This window comes from Mytilus galloprovincialis, chromosome 3 (genome assembly GCF_965363235.1).
Source record: "Mytilus galloprovincialis chromosome 3, xbMytGall1.hap1.1, whole genome shotgun sequence".
Taxonomy (NCBI): domain Eukaryota; kingdom Metazoa; phylum Mollusca; class Bivalvia; order Mytilida; family Mytilidae; genus Mytilus; species Mytilus galloprovincialis.
Genome location: NC_134840.1, coordinates 56,772,417 through 56,795,441, shown reverse-complemented (window position 1 = coordinate 56,795,441; position 23,025 = coordinate 56,772,417). Strand labels below are relative to the sequence as shown.

General features: G+C 30.9%; 2 protein-coding genes across 2 annotated transcripts; one reads left to right on the top strand and one right to left on the bottom strand.

Moving 5' to 3' along the window:
- LOC143068403 (uncharacterized) lies at positions 1-14,923 on the bottom strand. The gene is made up of 11 exons (XM_076242414.1): positions 14,856-14,923; positions 12,022-12,349; positions 10,398-10,542; positions 9,632-9,751; positions 9,125-9,265; positions 5,996-7,856; positions 4,638-4,768; positions 4,006-4,267; positions 2,940-3,053; positions 1,808-1,908; positions 1-265 (listed from the first exon to the last, which is right to left on the bottom strand). Exons 2-11 carry the CDS (start codon positions 12,312-12,314, stop codon positions 35-37), a joined length of 3,399 nt encoding a protein of 1,132 aa, XP_076098529.1. The 5' UTR covers positions 12,315-12,349; positions 14,856-14,923; the 3' UTR covers positions 1-34.
- A 2,596-nt stretch (positions 14,924-17,519) lies between these two features.
- Positions 17,520-21,901, top strand: LOC143068404 (cerebellin-3-like). Its single transcript, XM_076242415.1, has 5 exons — positions 17,520-17,689; positions 19,583-19,740; positions 19,993-20,105; positions 20,844-21,059; positions 21,772-21,901. Exons 1-5 carry the CDS (start codon positions 17,595-17,597, stop codon positions 21,874-21,876), a joined length of 687 nt encoding a protein of 228 aa, XP_076098530.1. The 5' UTR covers positions 17,520-17,594; the 3' UTR covers positions 21,877-21,901.
- Positions 21,902-23,025: the final 1,124 nt, after the last annotated feature.

Here is a 23,025-nt window from a genome sequence, read left to right as displayed (position 1 = left end):
TAAATAAGACATTTGTAGTTCATTTATCAAAAATTTAACTGTTTTTGAAATGTGGAGGGAGGCAAATTTTGCCTTTTTGAGCATGTATCATCACAGGTTTAATAGCTTCACTAAAATAGTCCACAATATGGAGTGACCCTCGACAAACAGCCACAATCTCTGCTAAATGGTTGTCATCTACACAATCACAGTATTCCAACTCTAAGATCTGTAGATTTGCTGCATATGTTGTTGATCTATAGGGAACACAAAGTTCTTCATATTCCTTAAAAGTAAAAACCCAAAAATATAGATAGATGTATGCAAATACCTTAAAAGGACTTACCAGAATTTTATATTTGTTTACAAAGAACAGGGCACATTATGTATGACCCTTGCTACATATAAATTTACTGGAATAAACCTTTTTTTTTATTTTCATGACTTACATTATTTTTAAATACTTTGTGATAAAGACTAGGAAATTGTATAAATTATAAGACTTTGATTGGGACCTCATTTCAGTAAGGTCTGAAGAGATATTTGCAGGATTCTCACACAAAAAGGTTATCTTTTTTATGTCTTGCCTGAAAAATAAGGAATGCAATTGTCACACAAAGATTTTTTTTCTTTTAAAATAATTATGAAGTTCACTTCCTATGTACCGGTATATACTGTTTTTTGTGAAAATTGTGCTAAATTACTAATTATACCCTGCTGTGAGGTATAATGTTTTTGACATGTCAGTCAGTCTGTCAGTCCTGTTCTTGTTATCGTCACTCTTCTGCAACTACATAACACAATTTGCTGAAACTGAAGATAGCAAGGACAAACTATCATATGTAGATGAGCATACAAAAAATATAATCTTGGAGTTATGTCCCCTTGAACTTAGAATTTTGACTAAATATACTATTGCAACAGTTTTATTATTGCAACTTCTATGAAACCAGACAACACAATTTCATGAAACATTGAAGATAATAAGTACATAATATATATATGTAGATATCAACAAGAAATTTTATCTCAGTTGACTTTTGTAGGAGTAACATATGAGTCTATGAATTTCTATTGATATTTTATGGCCCAGAGACAATGTATGAGTGTGGGGTATGTGAGCATGCTCACAAAAATCCTTTTATTCTTGGTATGTATTTGTCATAGCATTGTGTTGCATAATTTGATCATATTGTTGTGATTTTATGGTTGTATAACCCAGGAAAAATACACACATATATATCAAATAAATGTATTAAATCATGCTCAAAGTTTTTATACGACCGCAAAAATTGAAAATTTTTTGGTCGTATATTGGTATGACGTTGGCGTTGGCGTCGTCTGAAGACATTTGGTTTTTGGCACTATGACTTTAGTAAAAGTAAATAGAAATCTATAAAATTTAAACACAAGGTTTATGACCATAAAATTGGTCCACATTGAGGTCTAAAGGGTCTAAAATTGAACATTATTTGATTTCATCAAAAATAGAGTTCTTGGGGTTCTAGGATATGCTGAATCTAACCATGTATTTAGATTTTGGATATTGGACCATAAAAGATACATGTCCAATTTAAAAAAATTTTTAAGTTTTTAAGTTTAAGTTTTTAGACCACATTCATTCTGTGTCAGAAACCTATGTTGTGTCAACTATTTTGTCTCGTTGTCTATATGTCGTGTGTGGGAGCATTACATATAAACAATGAGAAGCAAGCGCAAGAACTAATTATAATTAGATTGTCATACCACATCTCCTTATTTTTATAATGATCAACTTAGAAATACAAAGACAATTTTAAAGTTAAGAATTTTTCATTACAAGACATACTTCATCACTTGAATAATGTTCCTCTTCATTTTCAGTCAGCATTTTTCTTTCTTTTAGTTTAAATCTCAATAGAGCTTGACATCTTCTGAACTTTTGTAAGTCTTGAACAGAAAAATAACACATGAAGAAAATCATGATGGCTATATCTGTAAATGATTTTCCTGCCTTTTAAAATATTAGCAATTACGATCATACTCTGTTGGGGAAAAAATGTGGAATGTGTCCATAGGAAACAGCTGATGGCATATCATAAAAATTTGTATAGGAACATAACTGAAGAACGGTAAAAGTGACACTAACAAAATTTGTACTTGATCTGAGTTTCTTGGTAATAAGCATTATGTATAAGTTTCATAACATTTAGTTGAGGAAAACAAAAGTTACTGATCAGATTTTTTTTTAGCAATTTTTCCATTTGTAAAGGGGCACAACTCTAGAACGGTTAAAGTGACGCCACCAAAATCAAATTTGATCCATGTTTTGTGGTAATAATCATTGTGTATTAGTTTCATAACATTTGGTTGAGGCAAACTAAAGTTAAAGAATGGAACCCAACTTTGGAAATTAAGTAAACACATAGACAGGCAAGGGTAAAATTTAAAGCCCCTACTCTACAGTGGGGGCATATGAAAAAAAAATATTTGAATTTCTATAAAGCAGCACTCAATTTTAAAAAATCTTACTGAAATTGACACTCATTGAGAGAGTATTTAATAGTGAATACTGAGCACAAGTTATTCTACAACTGGCAAAACAAATTTTGTCCATGTACTATATGTGAATGAATCAGGAAGAAAGATGGTCAGTGGCTCATCTTTGATTGTTTTTGGTTACATTTATTCACAACTTTTATTGACTTAATACGCTATATAGCTCAACATATTGTACAGGTTAAAATGGTTTGTTGTTGAAGATTTTACGTTGCCCTCTAGATGTCATTTAGTTTTCTTTGTTGTTGGGTAACTGTCTCATTGACATATATCTATAGACATAACTTTTTATTTATATAGGATTGGTTTGATTGTAATTAAGGTCAAATGTCAAAATAAAAGTTTTATCAATTTTGTATAACAGATCTCCAATGTAGGTGATATACCAGTACCACTCCTTACAGAACAATATAATGCAATACCTGATATAATGGGTAAGTATGGTGCTGATGTCAGGAACTTTATCCCAGACAGAACAGCTTTCTTCAAGTAAATACAGGATCTCAACAGAGCTTTAACACTGACATCTGACAAACCTGGAATATAACATATAAAATATTTGTAAATTCTGATATTATTGGGATGTGTTTTATCATTGCGAAAAATGCTTTAAACACAAATAATGTATCAAGAAAGAACAAATGTAAATCAAATCACAATGTTGCAGAAAAGTTTATGCTTGAAAAAGGCATATTTCATATTATTACAATAAATAGATGAACTAGAGTTCCAACATCCCTGTTTTTCACATATTATATCTGTCAAAGGACAATAACTTAAAATTTTTTTTTTTTCATAAATATCTTTAAGAAATGAAGGCTTGAGAGCAAATGAAATGCGATCTCCATTATAATTTATACTTCCAAGGGACATAACTCTTTTAAAAAGTAATTGATAGGCCCTGATTTTCAAAATTGTCCAAGACATTGCTGATATAAACCTATGACATAAGTTTCATGAATATCTGCTAAAATGTGTACATGTAAGAGCACTAACAAACCAATTTTCAATATAAATAATATTTTCAAGGGCACAACTCAAAATAATTGTTTGTCACTTATTTTAGAACTTGTTGAAAAATATCTGATATAAACCCTATTATTAAAGTTTCATGAAAAAAAATCTTGCAAGATTGTACAGGTGCAAGGGTTAACACTGCAATTTTCTATACAAATAATATTTCTAAGGGGAATAACACTTTTAAAATAATTGATCAGCACTGATTCTCAAACTTGTCAGAGACATTGTTGATATAATTTTCAAAAATATTTATTATAGTACTTATAATTTTATTAGTTATAAGGCAAACATCTTTACTTGGTGAATAATTCTAAAGTTTTACTCCAGAAAACCAGAGAAAAGCAATAACTTCATAGTAAAGAAAAAACTTAAAAACAATTTTGCCATGATTCTGTCAGTCCTTCTTCCAGGAATGATTTCAGATACTCACGTTACCATCTTCCACTCCTTTTTTATATCAATTATTACCTGAATTCCAGCTTGCATCAATTTCCTGAAGAAGAGGTAAATTTTCAGCCAGATAAACCATAGATGCATCAGTTATACTATCTACACTACAGATATTTAGATTTTGTAGCTTTTTAAAGTTTTCTGCCATCAAGGCCAAGGTCATTGTTGAAGCAGGACAATGTCTAAAAGACAGCTTCTTCAGAGGACTAGGTTTCCGACATAATGCGTTCAGTCCTTGAACTGTTACCTCATCACACCAAGATAAATCTAATTCCTCAAACTAAAACATAAAGACAATATCAGATTAATACATGAATACATATTTATTTCCAAACTTTCAAATGCATTATTTAGTCTATCAAATATGTGAATGCGCAAACATAAGTGAAACCTGTTTGTATAAAACAAGCCAGTTTGTGTAATGATCACCACCATCTTGTTTACATTGGTTACCGAAAGTAGTTTGGTCTACGTCGTCAATAGAAAAATTAATAATGTCAAAGGCACTTCCAGAAGCCATTTATATCAAACATATAAAAGTATTTCCTAATATTTAAATCAGATAAGAATTATCAATGATTAAGGGAGATTTTATAAGGATTACAATTAACTTTACTTTGAATATATATTTATGATATTACAAAATTTACCTTATCCATTTTCCTGGCAGCTAGTCTAAATAATGTACCATCTGAAATGTCAGATTCTGCCAAGTATAGATTCTGTAGTTCTGGACCCAGCAGGAATGGTCTGAGGAACAGGTCTTTTATAAAATGAATCCCTAAAATTGTATTGTAGCATTAATAAAAAATAATAAGAACTGAGCAAATAAATAAGTCTCCAAACAAACTTCATAAAATGGAGTACTGTTTGAATACTTAAAAAAAACCTGTCCCTCTAATTACTGTTTAATAGAAAAATATAAATTGTATTTAGAACAAACAACCAAAGACCTACCTTGATCATGATCTTCAAGCAAAAATCATGAATAAAGATAAACTGTTTGTTTGAAACCTATTAATTTTTTCAGTAATTCATTAGATTATGGTATTATATTATCAGCATCAACATCAACTTTTCCTTGAGCATGGTAAACTATATATATATTTATACATGAAAAAACTGCATTGGGTATTCTGGGTTTATTTATAAGTAAGATTTATATGTAAATTCAGGAATTACATATAAGTCTATCTAATTTAGACATAAACTGAGTTACTAATAATAAATCTAATTTATGTCTAAATCAGGAATGGGGTAATTAAAAATGTAATGGTAATTAAGTGCAATACATTACAATTTTCCATGTGATTGAATGTAATGTGTAATTGAGCATTTGTTTAATTACATGTAATGGTAATTTAATTAATTACATTGAAAAAAGCATGTAATGCTCAATTACTTTTGAATTACATTTCAATTACGTGTACTTTTATGGTGTGCCAGATAAGGATTTGTGTTAAATAATATAAATTGTAAAATTATATGTATTTTTCAAATATTGATATCACATGCTTTTTTTAATATATGAAGCTTGTAATTTATTCTGAAGTTTTTATATCATTTATTTGACCTACAGATTTTTTTTTAATAGTCTAATTATAGTCTATAATTTAAAAAAATGTGAAAATCATATGTTAGTGTTGTTCAATTTTTAAAAAAGATCTTTTAACTAAATAGATTGATAAGTAAATAATCACCTTGTTAAACAAAAGCACAAAAAAATGTGTCACTGTGAAACATCTTTCTTTAAATAGACAGTTCATATAGAATTTAAAATCACTGCATACAATCATTTTCATGATTTTGTCAAATAAGTATACACAAAAGGATTATAGAAATAAAAATTAACAGCAGTAAAAACAAACAGCAACTTTAAATTAGATAGACTTACTTCAGTAAAACAGGTTGATTTTCAAAGATAATAAGGGATACCTAATTCCCCCCAAAAAACCTGTAGTTTTGAGTGAAATATACACAAACAATTGTTTAAGATATATTCAATTACCATTAAAGTCAACTTTTTTCAGCTTTTGACATGTCTGCCCAATATGAGAGATACCATAAGTCACAGATTCACAATCAGTTAGACTAATCTCCTTCAGATCTTTCAAGAATGGAGTCAAGTCCTTGACCATTTCATCTGTCAGTCCAGCCCAGGACATTCCAAACTTCTGTAAGTTTGGAGAGCATTGTAAAAATTCTTTCAAACAGTCGAATCCAACCGATTCATATACTGACGTGAATTTGTTGGTAACATCAACGGAAACTAGTTGTGGTTTGTAAGTCTGTTTTATAATCTCTCTATTGACTTTTGGTGTATTGGATTTATCTGTCTGATTCTCCTCTGATTTCCTGCTGTCTTCCTCCACATCTCCATTTTCTTTGAATTTCAGATTGTCATCTAAAAGTTTTCTGTCCTTGTCATCAACATTTTTATTTTGTTTGAAGTTCAGATTGTCATCTGATAGTTTGATGCCTTTGTCATCACTATTTTCCTTTCCTTTCATTTTGGCATTTTCATCTGATGGTTTGCTGTCTTTGTCATCAATATTATCATTTTCTTTGATATTTTGTAAACATGTGTCATTTGCATCATGAACATCAATATCACAGCTTTTGAGAGTACAGTCATTGTTTAATGTTAAATTTTCTACACAATCACTAAATGCTATAGCTTGATTATCTACCCCTAATTTTCCATTTGTATGATCACATATTTGTCCTTCACCTTTTCCATCTACCTTACAATTTTTATGATCAATTATGGTTCCCTCACTTTCACTTTTTGCTAACTGTCCATTGCAGAGTACAGAACTGCTATCACATGCTAGTTTTAACTGTTCACATTTTTGGCATATTAAATCATTTCCAGTACTATACTTTGCATTATTGTGGTCACTTAATTGAAAGACAGTTTCATTTGAATTGAGATCAGAAAGGTGAATGCTGTCTGTTTTATTGCTTAACATATCAATACATGTACTTTCTTGAATTGTTTTACTTTGATCAAAGTTTATGGATGTAGCACCAAGATCTTCTTCTGAACCAGTTTTCATAAACATATTTGAATTTGGCACACAAGCATCATCTATATCTGTTTGACACTGGAAGTTAGCACCATCATGAATTTCAATTCCACAACAACCATGGCAACAGGCATCTACATTGTTTACTGATTCATTATTTGTAGAACATATATCTATAACTTTGGTTTTACTAAAATTTGTTGAATCAGACCCAAGATCCTCAGGAGCTTCAACAAAATCTGTTTCAACATTATCAGGGTGAACACAATATGATGCTTCAGAAAATTCTAATTGGTTCGTTAAATCTTTGGCACTGCTGTCAGTTGATTCTTGATTTGAAAAACATGATTCTTTAATATTTTGTATATTAGGGTCTAACAAGTCCTGAGCTTCAGAAGAAATCAAAGAATTTCCTACTGTTTTATAAAGATCATTCGAAGTATTCTCAGGATTTTTATATTCAGTAGATCTATCTTCCATTGAGCATGTTTCAATTCCTGCTAAACCTATTGATTCATATTCTCTAGTTGACAATGCAACTTCTTCATCTAAATCAGTTGTTATATTTATATTTACTGGTAATTGCAAGACACTTCTTATATCAGCAGCTCCATCTGCTTCTGAAGCACCTTCACCTCCACTTGTCACATGATCGATTTCTTTCTTTTCCTGTTGTTGATCTACCTTTTCCAAAGTAGTTTTGAATTCTAGTAAACATTTATACAGTTCATCATTCTTTGGATCCTTTGGACCTTCAGCTTTGTTGTAAAATGATAAAACAAGTTCTATCATGGCAGGTAATGAATACCCTGCCAAACTTAGTATTGCTATTAGGTTAATCTGTAAGTAAATTAAATATATTTACTATAGTGGCTTCAATATTATGCAGGACTGCTTATTTTCATAAATAGTAAGTATTGATCAACAGAAAATTAAAGTGTTTAACAAAATACGAATTCTTAAAGTGAATACCCCTTGCCATGGGTATAAAGGCTCATTATGATAAACCACATACGATGTAGACTAAAAACAACAGTTTAGGATTTGTTGTAGTAGTGTGATCAGATATACATTTTTTTGTGCCACTATGATCAAGCTTAAAGTTAAACAAAGAAATCTTGAATAAAGTTTTCTTTTTTTTATGCCCCCACCATAGTCTCAGTGGCATTAAGTTTTATCCTTGTCTGTCTGTACGTAAGTACATCTGTTCCAAAACTGGTTACTGCATTCTAACTTAAGTTTACCTCAACCAAATGTTATGACATTTATACACAGATTAAGATTAAATTTTGGTGGTGTCACTTTTACCATTCTAGAGTTATGTCCCTTCACTAATGTAAAAATTGCTGAATTTTTTTGTTTCTGTTCTCTAACTTAAGTTTGCCTGAACTAAACATTATAAATCTTACACACAATTTTTAATAACCGCAATACACAGATCAAGTTTAATGTTTGGAAGCATCACTTTTACCTTTTTTTGAGTTATGTCCCTTTATAATGTTGTATTGCACATGGGGGCATCATATGTGTCCCGTGAACTACTTCCCATTTATTTAAATATGCTTCTTGTTGAAAACTGAATGGTAACCTGCTGATGTGAAGAAATTCCCTATTCTCTTCTTTTGAAGTTTTGCCTGATTGCCACACTAGCAATTACTGTATAAGTGGATATTTTTTAGGCTTGTTATTTTATTGTGTATGTTTGATATGTATGTACATGTATATATGTTTTTGTGTTAATATATGTTGGTCACAAACTGTAAACCTTTCATGAGGGGGTTAAATTTGTGCATTGAAGGATGTTTTTTTTTACATCAATATTACCAATTTAAACAAACTATTTGCATGTGGGATATTTTCAATCAAACTATTTCATTTTTTTTTTTTTTTGCATTTTGCATTTATGCTATTGTGAACTTTAAATTAACCCTTGCATTAAAATTTCCAAATTTACAGAATACTTCAATTATCATTGTGTATTCATTGCCATTACCATATCTAAATTTAATACTTTAGAGCTAGCAACATCAAATTTCTTATTTTGAAGAACATATTTTGTATATACATAACTTCAGTTGAGTAGTTTATGGAATACATTTTACACATACAGATGTCCATGATAAGTTGACATTCTTTAGAGTAGGTCCAGTAAGTGATGTCAGATGTCGGACTGCTGTAGCTGTGATTCCTCGACAACCAGACACATCAACACTTATCAATGAACACTCATAATGATGACTTGTATCATGCTGTGAATGAATTGTATATTTATTTACAATTTAGTTCTTCTTAATATTGTCATACAAATTAAATACCATCCATGAAAATTGGCCAAAAGTACGTAGGAGACAGGTCTTTATGGATCGAGTTTACCCAACTTTCATATTTATAGCAAACATATTCCAATTGATTCAAACAGTACATTATCTAATTGTTATTAGAACTATAAAACAATACAATTGAGGAAAAGGAATAGTAATTTTAAAGTAAAGTTAAGTATAACAACCTAAACAAATTAATACTTCTGCTTTGTTTATACAAAATAATATAGATTTTTAGAATCTATTTAGGAAAATCTTTGCTATCATTTTTTATTTTAACTTAGAATATCTTACTGATGGTGTAAACTCTTTTTCTTTTTGGAGCTCCTCATTTAGAAGGAAGACAGTTTCTGTTAGGCTGTCGCAACTAGAAACATTCAAATGTTGTAATGTTGGTATATGTCGTAGAGCACTCTGAAAATGAAAAGGAATATATATCACATGATCTATATGATCACAGTCATACTTAGGTTGACGATCATCAAAATCATTTTACTAACATCAAAATCATTTCAGCTGCATATTTTCACATAAAAATTCTCAGAATCACTTCTAAGTTTCTTGTTTGTTATTATATAATGTTTTCTATCAATCTTGTATGACGTAAAGCTTTGAGCATGTTGAGAAAACACTTGTGGTAAAATATGAATATATTGTAAATCAGCTGATTTACAAAGTCATTATTTGTTTGGGGTACTGTGTGTCGTAAAATATTTAAGGGCCAATCTGTGATAAATTCAAGCAACAATGAATTATTTTTTAATCACCAGCCTTTTTTAAAGGTTATTCATTAAAATGAGAATGGATATGGGGAATGTGTCAAAGAGACAACAACCTAACCAACGAGAAAAAAACAGTTGAAGGCCACAGATGGGTCTTCAACACAGCAAGAAAATCCCATACCTGAAGGCATGCTTCAGCTGGCCACTGAACAAAAATATGTACTAGTTCAGTGATAATGAATGCCACACTAAACTTCATATATTTATTAAAGAGAGCATATAATACTGGCACTAGTGTATGTTTTTGCTTATAGCTAATTTTCAGGATTCTAACTTACTTTGACAACTTGGTCTGATACATTATGACAAGATTCTAAACATAGAGCTGTAATACTAACTCCCAATCTCCTCCATAACACAAACTGTCCAGGTGACATCAACTGATCACATTCCTTTAAAGAAATCTTTTGTAAATGGGGACATCTGTAAAAGAATATTACAAAATAAAAACAATATAATATCTAGAAATTAAAGAGATGACAACAAAATGTCTTAAATCGTGGTACAATTATTTAATAGAATAAAAGATGTCTGAAAAATAGCGGTACAAGTGTTGAAACAATGAGTGTTTAAATTTGAGGGCAGTACGTTGACTGACCAATCAATTGGTGAAAGCGTATAAGACGTGGATGGATAACGGTCTCTGAAATTTGGATATTTTCAAAAAAATTGGCAATTTCTGTGGAATAAAGATTGTTTTAAAGACAAATTTAGGAAGTACAAAACACTACATTTATACGTCTTATCATAAATATTTCTGACTGTGTATGGTTTAAGAGGAGTTGAGGCTCAATGAAATTGGTCTCTTCCTTTAGTAGTACAATGTATAGATAATATTAAAGATAACCATAACATGATGAACAACCAGATGATCTAAGAAATAAACATGTCACATCTTAAGTTTTTTAGATCTAATGCAGAATGTCAGTCATAAGAATACTATATAAAATTGAGAATGGAAATGGGGAATGTGCCAAAGAGACAACAACCCGACCATTGAAAAAAACAACAGCAGAAGGTCACCAACAGGTCTTCAATGTAGCGAGAAATTCACGCACCCAGAGGCGTCCTTCAGCTGGCCATGATATATCATGACTTTGTAACACAAACAAATCACTTTAGAATGAAGTAATTTAGTAAATATTGAGCCTTCCTGATTTCAATAATTTCAGAAGTAGTAAAGATTTAGTATTAGATCATTCCCACCGAAATTAAAGAATTAAGTAAAGTAATTTTTCACATGACAATAACCATTCATATTAAATTTTTTATCATTCATGATGAGAAAGTCAAAAGTCTTAATCAATTAAATCCAAAAAAAAGACCCTAACAAGTTTTGGAATGTAGGACAGAAATTCACAGGACAAAAAGTCACAAATTACTTTTAAGATTATTTTTCTTTGAATAAGAAAAAAAATCTTTTCAAGAAACATTTTTGTATTTTTCTTGAACTTTTATATATGACAATGTATGAAGCAACTTTGTAATTAAAATATATTTAACAAATTTCAATTAAGGTCACACAATTGTTAAGAAAACAAAATGTTGAAGTGGCTTGGTACTTAAATGGCTTCATTGTGGCAAGAAATATATTCTTTGCATGCTTTAAATTTGACATTTTTTTCCAATTTTCAAGGCTTATGAACAATTTAACAAACTGTCAAATGAATCTGTTAAATTAAAAGAATATATTTCAAGATCTTTCTCTTATATATTCAAATAATTGTCAACAAATTATTTGTGACTTTTTGTCCTATCAAATTTGTGACTTTATGTCCTGTGACTTTTTGTCCTGTGACTTTCTGTCCGTTTACCAAGTTTTGGACCTACAGTCTAAGAAATTTTGGCCTATGCATACATTATCAAATATATAAATGATTACAAATCAGTCACTTCACTCACTTTTTTATGACTTCAGTCAATCCAAAGAAAGTCAACTGTGGCAGGCATTTGTCTACTTTAAGTTCCCTCAAATGACATGGCACAACAGCTTTCAGTATTCTATCAGTTACTTTTTCTGAATAAAACTGTAACAAGATAATCAACAAATCCTCTGTAACAGCAGAAAATACTCCATCTTCTAACAGAGTCAACAAATATTCTGTAAATTCAGGTCTTGTTTCTTCTACAAAATCTAGTAATACATGACTACTTGCCAAAGTTGAAATGCTTTTCAGGGACGGCACCATTGCCATCTTAAATGTCTTTCATGCAGTTGTTCTTTTATAACCTAAAAGAATATAAGAAGTTAAATTTATATTGCAATCTGAATATCAAAGATATTTTTAATAAGATTTTCATTTAAAATTTGAAGTTGTATTTGCCACATTATAATTTTATGCAGTGGACATGAATATATGCAAAATATTTTTTTTTTATAGATTATTACAGTTATTTAAGAATTGAATGATTCTTGTTGTAACTTCATTGGGATGTAAAAGCGTTGACTGACCAAGTACATTTTTCCACGCTTCATTCACGGTCAACGCTTTTACAACCCTATGAAGTTAATAAAAAAAGAATCATTCAATACTTATAAATACATTTTTTAGCTAGGATAATGAAAACACGATTTTATCAAGTTTTTATTTAATTTATCTATGCATTTTATTGTGGGACCTTGTGTCATCATGAATGATAAATTTTATTGTGTAATGAAGTTGCTTAAGGATTAACTTGAGATTACAGAGTAGCAAATCAGAATCATATATTATAATGAAACATACATCCAATGTAATTATAAGATTATAAAACTAGAGAATATTGACAAAATTGTCAGGAAGGCCCCTGATTGCACAAATTTATAAGAGTCAAATAGACTGATGCATACTAAGTATAAAATGTTCATAGGTTGTCAATTATCATTAACTTTAAAATACAGCAATTAATTCAGGAAGTATTCTCAATGATATACATTTGTATGTTTTGTTAAAATCAAAGTGCAATATTAATGACACACATTTTGGTGAAATATGTATGTTCAAGACAAGATTTTTTTTTTTTAAATTTATCATTCTGTTTCAAGATTCAGAGGTACTCAATGTATACATGCAATTCTTAATAAATTATTCCTATGAGATGAGATTTGGTTCATTTCTGTATCATGTATCATATGCTTTTTCTCATTATACATGTCTGTCCTAACTGGATATCAAAGAAGATTCTGAAATTTTAATATTTAAGTTGCCATAGACAATGATAGAGGAAAATAGATTTCTCTGTGAAGTAAATAGGTCGACCAAAAATGTCACAAAATCCAAAATGGTGATGTGGTCTAATGATATACATGTATATGCTCCTACTGCTACAAATATTTGACTGATAGCACCTGCATGTGTGTATTCCGTCACTTTCAAGTGTGTACATACATGTATGTAAAGTTATTTTAATAGATGTTACATATATACACATGTACATTGTATTCAAGTTGATTTTTTTTTATTATTAATTAATCAAACCTTACCTGATAATCTAAAATAATTATCAAAATAACTTATTCCAAATGAATATTAAAAGAATATGCAAAAGAAAACAATTTTAAAGACAAGAAAGTTAATATTGATAGAAAAAAAAACTTGCAAAATGCATTATTTGTGCATCAATGTCCAGAAAATACATACACAAATTTAAATTGAGAAATACAAAGAACTAAAATCAGACAAGAGGAAAACTTAATTAAAATGTGAAATTTTTTCATTATTTTATTTAGTTTATTGCCTCATTTACCGGTATTTATCATGTTTATGCATATTAATTGAAGATTAAAGGAAATTAATGACAATCTTGAGTTTTCAACAGGTGTTCAATATTTACAATGATTGTATATTCTGGCTGTGTAATTGTATAGTCTGACGTGTGTACAAAGTTGGAGGTGTTAATTGGATGTTATTGTAGCAATAAAACAAGGGACACATGCCTCGTTAATCTCATTTGATGTTCTACATTGTGTATTACCTTAGGGTGAAGCCTAAAGTTGGTCCTATCAGGAAATATGAATTGTACAGTAAGAAAGGAAATAATATTTCATGTTTTTGTTTCAATAAATCCTTCAAAGGAAAGGTGAAAAATCTTTGTTTTTATAATCGATTCATCTTATAGCGTGTGCATTTCCTTTGCTCTTACAAATGTTTAAATTCTTCATCTATCAATATAATAATAAAAATACCCTTAACTTCCTCACAAATGTTTAATTTCTTCATGAAGCTATGTAATAATAAAAATACTCTTCCTCACAAATGTTTAAATTTCTTCATGAAGCTATGTAATAATAAAAATACTCTTCCTCACAAATGTTTAATTTCTTCATCTGTCAATATAATAATAAAAATTAATATTTTATTTCTGCCCCTGTATAAAAAAAAACTAAATGCATACTTTTTTTATATTCAGTAAAAAAAAATGTTTTCTTGTCGCTAAATAGCTTCTTGTCTCTAAAATTATTCTTCTTGTTGTTTCTTGACGCTTCTTGTCGCTAATAAGTGAGACCCTATGTTAGCCCTATCCCTTCCTTTTAATATTTACATCTCATATCATTCTAGTCTGAGAATACTCTGAGGTCCAACGGCTGTTTTGCCAGACAAGCTGGGTTTGTGGGACGGCCCCAGCTTGTCTGGCAAAACAGCCGTTGGACGTCAGAGTAATCTCGGACTAATATCATTCATACTTACCATTTATATATCATAATGCATATTTAAAGGGACTTTCTATCTACTTACAAATAAACAGATAAATCTTACCAATTTGTATGTAATCAAAGTACGCAACAATTAATGTGTATGTGATGTGCATAGGGGCCAAAATCTCCAATGTAAACAACACGAAAGCACAGGAAGAACCTAGAAGAGATCCGAAAGAAGCTCCAACTAATTACCGTAGAATAGTTAAAAATAAAAGAATACCAGGATGTACAATCAAGGATTTGTATAGTTAGACAACTATACGAATACTTGGTACAATAAATCAAATAATATGACCAGAAACATATAATTTATTATAGGTCTCTGATATAACAAAATCAAATAAACTAATAGTTTTATCAAAATTGAATTGAATTGAATTATATAAATTATACATGAATATACGAATGAAAAAATATATTTAAAATTTTGGAATCTCAAAATGCGGGTACGTACCGGCGCGTTTGGCTGATTGATTTGTATAGTATTTCTCACTGCAATTGTCCAAATCTTTGCTTTCATTAAGCAAGAGGGAAAATCGTATCAAAAGAAAAATCTCTGAGCATGTATACCTCCAGATCGGAATATAGATTTATCGGCATTCCATCAAATGAATAAGAATCAAATATATTATTTCACATATATATTGTTATGTCATAAATTTACAGACCTTGAATTACTGACTACAAAATGGTTTATAACGAGCATATTTCTGGTAACCGACCGTGCAAAGGCTGTACAGCAAGTCAAGGTAGTTAAAAACGTCCATTTGTTGTATTTCTGGTGCGGAAACTACTAGAATATCTATAAAAAAAACAGCTGCGCCATGAGCGCATGATACGCCCGTCGTCTTGTGTGGAAGTTTTATGCAATAATCATAAATAGTTTCTGAGATACAGCGAGACATGTGAAAACCCCCTTTTTTAACAAAAAAACTTCAATAACTCTAAAATAAAATTTTAAATCATCACCAAAAAGTATACAGATTTTAAAATTAATGTAACTAAGAATAATGAAAAGTTTTAAGCAATAATCATATATTGTTTTTGAGTTACGGCGGGACATGTGACCCCCCTCTTTTTTTTTTTTTTTTTTTTTACAAAAAACTAAATATCACTAAAATAAAATTTCGAATCAAAACCAGAAAGTATCTACAGAAGATTTTTAGATTAATATAACAAAGTGTGTAAAGTTTTAAGCTATAATTATCAATCGTTTTTTGAGATACAGCGCGACATGTAAAAAAACCCTCCCCCTTTTTTTCAAAATACTCAATAACTCAAATAAAAAGTTGAATCACCACCAAAAAGTATACAGATCTTTAGATTAATATAACTAAGAAGTGTGTAAAGTTTTTAGCAATAATCATAAATCGCTTTTGAGATATGGCGCGACATGTGAAAAAACACACCCCCTGTTTTAGTTACAAAGTCCCGTAATTCAAAAAGATAAATCTTATTTTCACAAAAAAAGTATACAGATCATTTGACCATCATAAGAAACAACTATATTAAGTTTCATGAAATTTGGATAAGTCGTTCTTAAGTTACGGTGCGAAATTTTACGCCGGACAGACAGACGGACGGACGACGCCGGACATTTGTATATCATAATACGTGCCGTCAAAATTTTGACGGGCGTATAAAAAGTCTGTGTTGCTCACCTTGGTCTATGTGCATTTTCAACAAAGGACTCTCTCCAACATTGTAGACGAGAAAAGAATTCTTGACAAAAATCTCTGGTTTGTTGATCTTTATAGCTGATCATTTAGTCTGTCTAGTTTTTCTCTATCTTCTTTAATTTTCGCACAAAACACAAAAGAAGGAGACATCCTTATTTAAGGGGCGGGGTAATCACTCCTATAGAGTGACAGCCTATACTACCTTTATAAGCGAAATTTAACTTTTAAGTAATTATTGTCTTGCTAGTCATTTTTGTGGCCATGCCGATATTTGGCTAGTTTTGAAATGCCACCACATGACAACATGTTAAGTCAATGTTCAAATTCACATGAGTAAACAAACATCCTGTTTTATGTACAAAACACCGAACGAAAATTGAATATGATACACAGCAACAAATCAAATGAATGGCTGGTTCCTTGTTTATCTTTCAAGCCTTCAGAATGTTCAATTTCTTGTCCTTTTATGAATACACATCAAAAGAGCGGGTCTTTTATAGCTGACTATGCGGTATGGCCGTATGGGCTTTACTCATTGTTGAAGGCCGTACGGTGACCTATAGTTGTTTAAAATTTCTGTATCATTTTCATGGTCTCTTGTGGAGATTTGTCTCATTGGCAATCATACCACATCTTCTTTTTTATATTTATACTGTTCAATTTAGCAATGGTGAAAAACTTCAGGATCGCCGATATCAACTGCTCATTTACATTTTTTTATTGGTCATTCCATCTTTTAATCACCATATCTGTACCATTGAATATTAAGATACGCCTTCCAACTTTGCCAAACAATATGTTAGAAATAGTGGAATAATACGGAAGCCTTTTAGGGCCATGCTAATTTACTTTTAACAATTTAATATAACAAATTAATAATTTGATATAAATGTGTTACGTGCATTTATGATTTATTTTCGACAGATGATATTTTAAACGAGTTAAACGACAGTTTAACAGTGTTTTTTTTCTTATTGTTATTTGAAAATAAAACTTAATTTTCTTATCAACAAATATTATCATTACACAGAGATATGAATTTAATTCAGGTCACCTATGGTCCTCATTGAATATGAAGCACAGTCTTATCATTAGTTTGAAATTGGTAAATAGTTAAAATGTTCGGAGTTTGGTTAACAGGGATATTTTTTGTTACTATAACAATCAGTGCTTCGTATGGTGATGACGTGATTGAAAGCCTTCAGTTCGATGTCACTGTGCTTAAACGGCCGTGGGTAACTTAAGTTACCCACAGCCCAAGATGGCGGACTCTAAACTCGTTGAGATTATAATTGATACGAAATCTACTTTTTGCAACGTTTTTCATGATCAATGTAAATATTGATAGGAGTTTTGAATAAAGAAACCACATACCATCACTACAAATTTGTTAATTTCGACTTCACTTTAGCGCAAGGCCAACTTTTAAAAAATGCATAAGATGTCCGTAACTTATAAGTCAAAAATAATCAGACTGTCCGTAACTTTATTTTCGGATGTGGGTAACTTTTTTTCAAAATTGTAAGATTAACAATTTCAACACTTAAAGGACAATAAACACTATCAAACTCCTTAACTATTACATAGATTTATACAATAACGATATGCTTCAAACTAAACAAGAGAAAAAAGCAAGCCAGAGTGTCACGAATTTCCGTTTAATTTTTAAGAATTATTCCCGGGATAAAACGGGATCTTACGGTATGGCAAAAATTATCTAACATTCTTGTGATGATGCCTTGGAAAACAATGATATCCTTTCCTTTAAATAATTTCTGAATTGTTAGCCAAACTGAAATGTATGGTCTCTTCACTATATCTAGTGTGGTGTGTTGTTGATTGTGAGAGAAAAAAAATGCAAATATCTAGGAGTAGATGAAAGGCTATAGTGTTGAACAGGTGTCAGTTTATCATACATGTAACGACAAAAGTAGATTTAAAATCTTCTAAAAGTTTCATTGACCTCAGGGATTCAATAAGATCGGGTATCAAATCACATATATTCGTTAGACGTTTGGACTGATTCATCTATGTATTTCTGCTAAGGATCGACCTCCGAACTTGTTCTCCTAAGGTGATGTTCATATGTTTACAATTAATGTAATTTCTAGAGTTGGAAATGGTGAGATTTATAACCTGCATGTCATGACTCGTCATTTAAAACTTAAGCAGTTAACAATCTATAAAGCCAGTAGAATGAGGCCCCTCATGGGGGGTCCTAGTAATCACATAATCACCATTTTTTTGCCAATATAATCACATAATCATTAAATATTTGCTTATCTTTAGTAATCAAATAATCATAAACTAAAAATACAGTCCTAGGTAATCAAATAATCATGAAATATTTGGCTTAATAATCAAATAATCATTAAAAAAACGGCCAAGTAATCACATAATCAAAAACCCCATGAGGGCCCTCTAGAATGCCGGTAAGATACGTTAATTTTGCCGTACAATTTTCTACATAAGAAAATGCCTGTACCATGTCAGGAAAATGACAGTTGTTATCCATTCGGTTGAGCTTTGGATTTTTCCATTTGATAAGGGACTTTCCTTTTTGAAGTTTCTTCAGAGTTCAGTATTTTTGTAATTTTACTTTTTAATGCCTGTACCAAGGCAGGAATATGACTGTTGTTTTCCATTCGTTTGGTGTGTTAAATTGAGCGTTTGGCTTTGCCATTCCATAAAGGACTTCCCGTTTGAATTTTCCTATGAGTTCGGTATTTCTGTTATTTATCATTTCTTTTTTTTATAATTACATCTACGAATAAAAATTCGTTGAAAGCTACTGACATCATGCTAAAGTTACGGACATCCCTATTTATATAAGGAAAAAAGTTACGGACAAGTTGTTTTGAAGTTACGGACATCATAAGTGTTTTGGAAAATCGTGCTGTAATCGTTTATTTTGTAGTAACAAATCACGTTTTACATTGCAGAGTTTCCCTAAAAGATTTATATAACTTTTTAATTACTGAACATTTCTTTTGTATTCATGGTATTGTCATTATATAGGAGCAAACTTCCTAACCGATGCCAGGCGGCTCCATCTTGGGCTGTGGGTAACTTAAGTTACCCACGGCCGTTTAAGCACAGTGGATGTGGTGTTTTTAAAAACCCAAATGAAAGAGCTGACGACGAAGCTGGATAAATCAAACATACTCATAGATAACTTGACTAAACGACTGGAAGTTTCCGAAAAGAGGAACGACGACCTTAACATACAGCTTTCCAGTACTGGAAACTGCACGAATAGGCAAGGTATAATGTAAATAGGTTATTAAGCTTTTTATTCCCTTTTCTTCTAAGATTCAGATTGTATATATTAAAAAAAAAATATGAAAGAACATGATTTTTAAAAATAATAAAGGAAGAAAAAGTTAAAAATTATGTTTGCAACGTAAAAAAAAACTTTTATTTGTTTGATAAGGCGGAATTAACGTTAGTTGAAATATTTGTTTTCGTTAACAGCAGATTATGATATCTAGTAATTAAGGTTTCTATATGATTTAGATAGGAAAAGATTGCTGTTATCAGACAGTACGTCGACAGGAGTTGCATTTTCTACAAGATTGACGAAAACATTGACCGGTCTTGGTGCACATCAGCCAGTGGTTTTTGATATGGTAACGTTACACAAATCGGTTCTCTTTATTTCTTAAACATTTTGTACGAAAGCTTATGTGAGATAGCTTATAAACCTTGCCTAATCTAGGAACAAGGTGTCACATGACAGAGAAAAGCGGTAAATTGATATAAGCTTTAAATGCAAGGTTTGTATCTCAAGTGCATTCACGTCTATATATTTAAATCGTGCTTTCGTTATCCTAGCAAAAAAGTATAATTATAAGTATTGAATATTTCTTTAGTAATTGAATGTATAGAGTTAGAAAAGCGTTGACCGTGCGCACATTTTTACACCACATGCACTCGTCTTGGAATTTTTCCCCCTATATACCTTTTTATAACAAAAAATTCTGAGACGAGTGCCTGTGTTTTACGCCCCAATAAATTTACAAAAAGAAGCATTCAATTCTTAAAAATAATCAGTAGCGTTTTCGAATATAATACGCGTAAAGCATCAATTTGAAAGCGTGCATATTGGTGTCCTCGATTTATACTTGCTGTACATAAATAAATTTAAAGAAGGGGGCTTTTATTCCTTCTAGTTATAGATTTCAATATCTGGAATATCAGTCCGTTTCATTTTGTTTTAAGGGGATGCGTAAAGTCAAATTTATTTCTTGATTTCAATCTGTAATTTAATTTGCAATCTTACAACACATTTGATATGTTTACGTGTAGATCTTTTAGCCTAAATGTGAAAGATTTGCCCAAAAGAAAAATAATTTCCATTATATTAGGTTGTGACAGACACTGTACAAGCATACAACAAAAATGATGGAATTTTTGCTGCCCCTATTTCTGGTATGTACGTGTTTTTTTGGACAACCGCAGTACGACAATATGAGAGAACTGGATTGTTAGTAGATGGTGTAACTTATGGCTATGCTTTAGCCGATGTTGCAAATGATGGAGATGCAGATTATGGAAGTGCTTCACAGATTGTTGTTCTTAAGGTTAGTTCGCAATGAGAAGTTCAAAGTTATTTGATTTGTCTGCTCTAACTAAAAGACAAAAAATACTTATAGATATAAACATGAAATAAAAAGACATATACCAAAGTGATGAGTCCCCAAATGCCAATTTTGACAGATTTTTGTTTTAAATAATCAATATGAACTGTGAGAGGATTTTTTATAACCAGTATTCTAAATATTCTTTTGAAATAACTTTAACCGTATACAGTTTTAAAGCGGTTATTTATTGAAAATAAAGAAATGTTCTTTTTTGTGGAAATATTAAAAAGAAAAAAAAAGAAAAAAAAGTATCTCCCAAAATAAAAATGATGCAACATATACCAAGCAGGTACATGAAATTTTCTACGTTGATATTGCAATAATACTGAGACCAGCTTTGATCCTTTGGGTTCTGATATACCCGAATGCGATTCGACAGAGATCAGACAATGACGAGACATAACTAGAGGCAGGCTTCACGGATAATTCCCGAGCCGAAGTATTCTATAACGAATACACACGCCTCACTCTGCGATCAGATAATGATGGGACATTCAAGAACATGCATGATATTTTTTTTTATGTCGTGGCGCTGTCTAATCTGAAATGGGACTAATAATCGGAACTCACGGTGTTAATTAACGCTAGATAAAGCAAGTGTCTGTTTCGACTTGCCTAAATATTCACAGTAGATACAACATTTGTTTTGCAGGTGAATAAGAATCAACACGTTTGGATAAGTACATTGAGTGGCAGTGGAGCACTTGATGGTGATAATGATAATACATTTTCTGGATGGCTTCTATACTCATTGTAATAAGAATAAAGGACCTCTGTTTTTAGATTGTCATTAATACGAGCCTGGAATGTATGTAGCAAACATGTCTTTTAGATAACTTAGAACTATTCAAAATTGCTTACAGTCAAACACATACAACTATTTAGAATCATTTGCATAACAGCATGGACAATCGCAATACTTATGCTGGTAACACTACTGAATCAGTTACCAATAACTTGTTTGTCATCGGCTATCGATAACAGTGATTTTACGCTCACTCAGTCTGTTAGAGGGCTTCCAATAGGGATGTAAATATTATAAAAGGGTAAAAAACACGCAAGAGTGAAAAAAAAAAGAAAGATTAAGTATTCAACATTTGAATCAACATGCAAGGTTTAGTCCTTTGCTAGTTATCCGTATTAATTGATTTAGGCGTTAAGAACCTTTGGCGCCCCGCATTTAAATGACTACAACACGTACGACATGACAGGGGGACGATACAGACGAACTTTTCCACGCCGTTATAAAAATGATTCTAAAATATTATTTACACAGAAGGCTTAATATTTTTAAATAATTTCTACATTGAAGAGCTAATTGCCTACATACAAGACACGCTGTCATAAAGAAAAGACACATGGTCTGAATCAAAATTCAAATACATGATTTAGATAAAAAAAATATTTTTCATCCTGCAAAGTTCGAATTCTTTCGACCGTAATAAGTATTACCAGAAAAAATTTCAACTGCATAACTACATAAAAACGTAAGGAGCTATATAACCAAAAGAGCCACAAATAAAACCAAATCCATACAAGGGCAGTTCTGCCTGAGGGATTCAGCAACTTAATGCTGTTTTTATAGTTTGTTCTTATGTTGTAACACTATTGTCACATGTGAGGGGGTGGGGGTTTGCGACAACTAACCCGCCATACTCTGTATGTGCAGTTCCAAGTCAGTAGGTCTATAGTTTTCTTGATTGAATCGTTATTCATTTTTCATTTCGGAGTATTTTATTGCTGAATTTAAGACCATACGGTGACCCCAAATTGTAAACTTTTATGTCATTTGGTCTCTGGTGGAGAGTGGTGTAATTAAGATGGGCAATCATACCACATCTTCTTATTTTACATGCAGCTGTATTGAAACTAAATGTTACAACTCATAGACTCATAGACCGTAGTT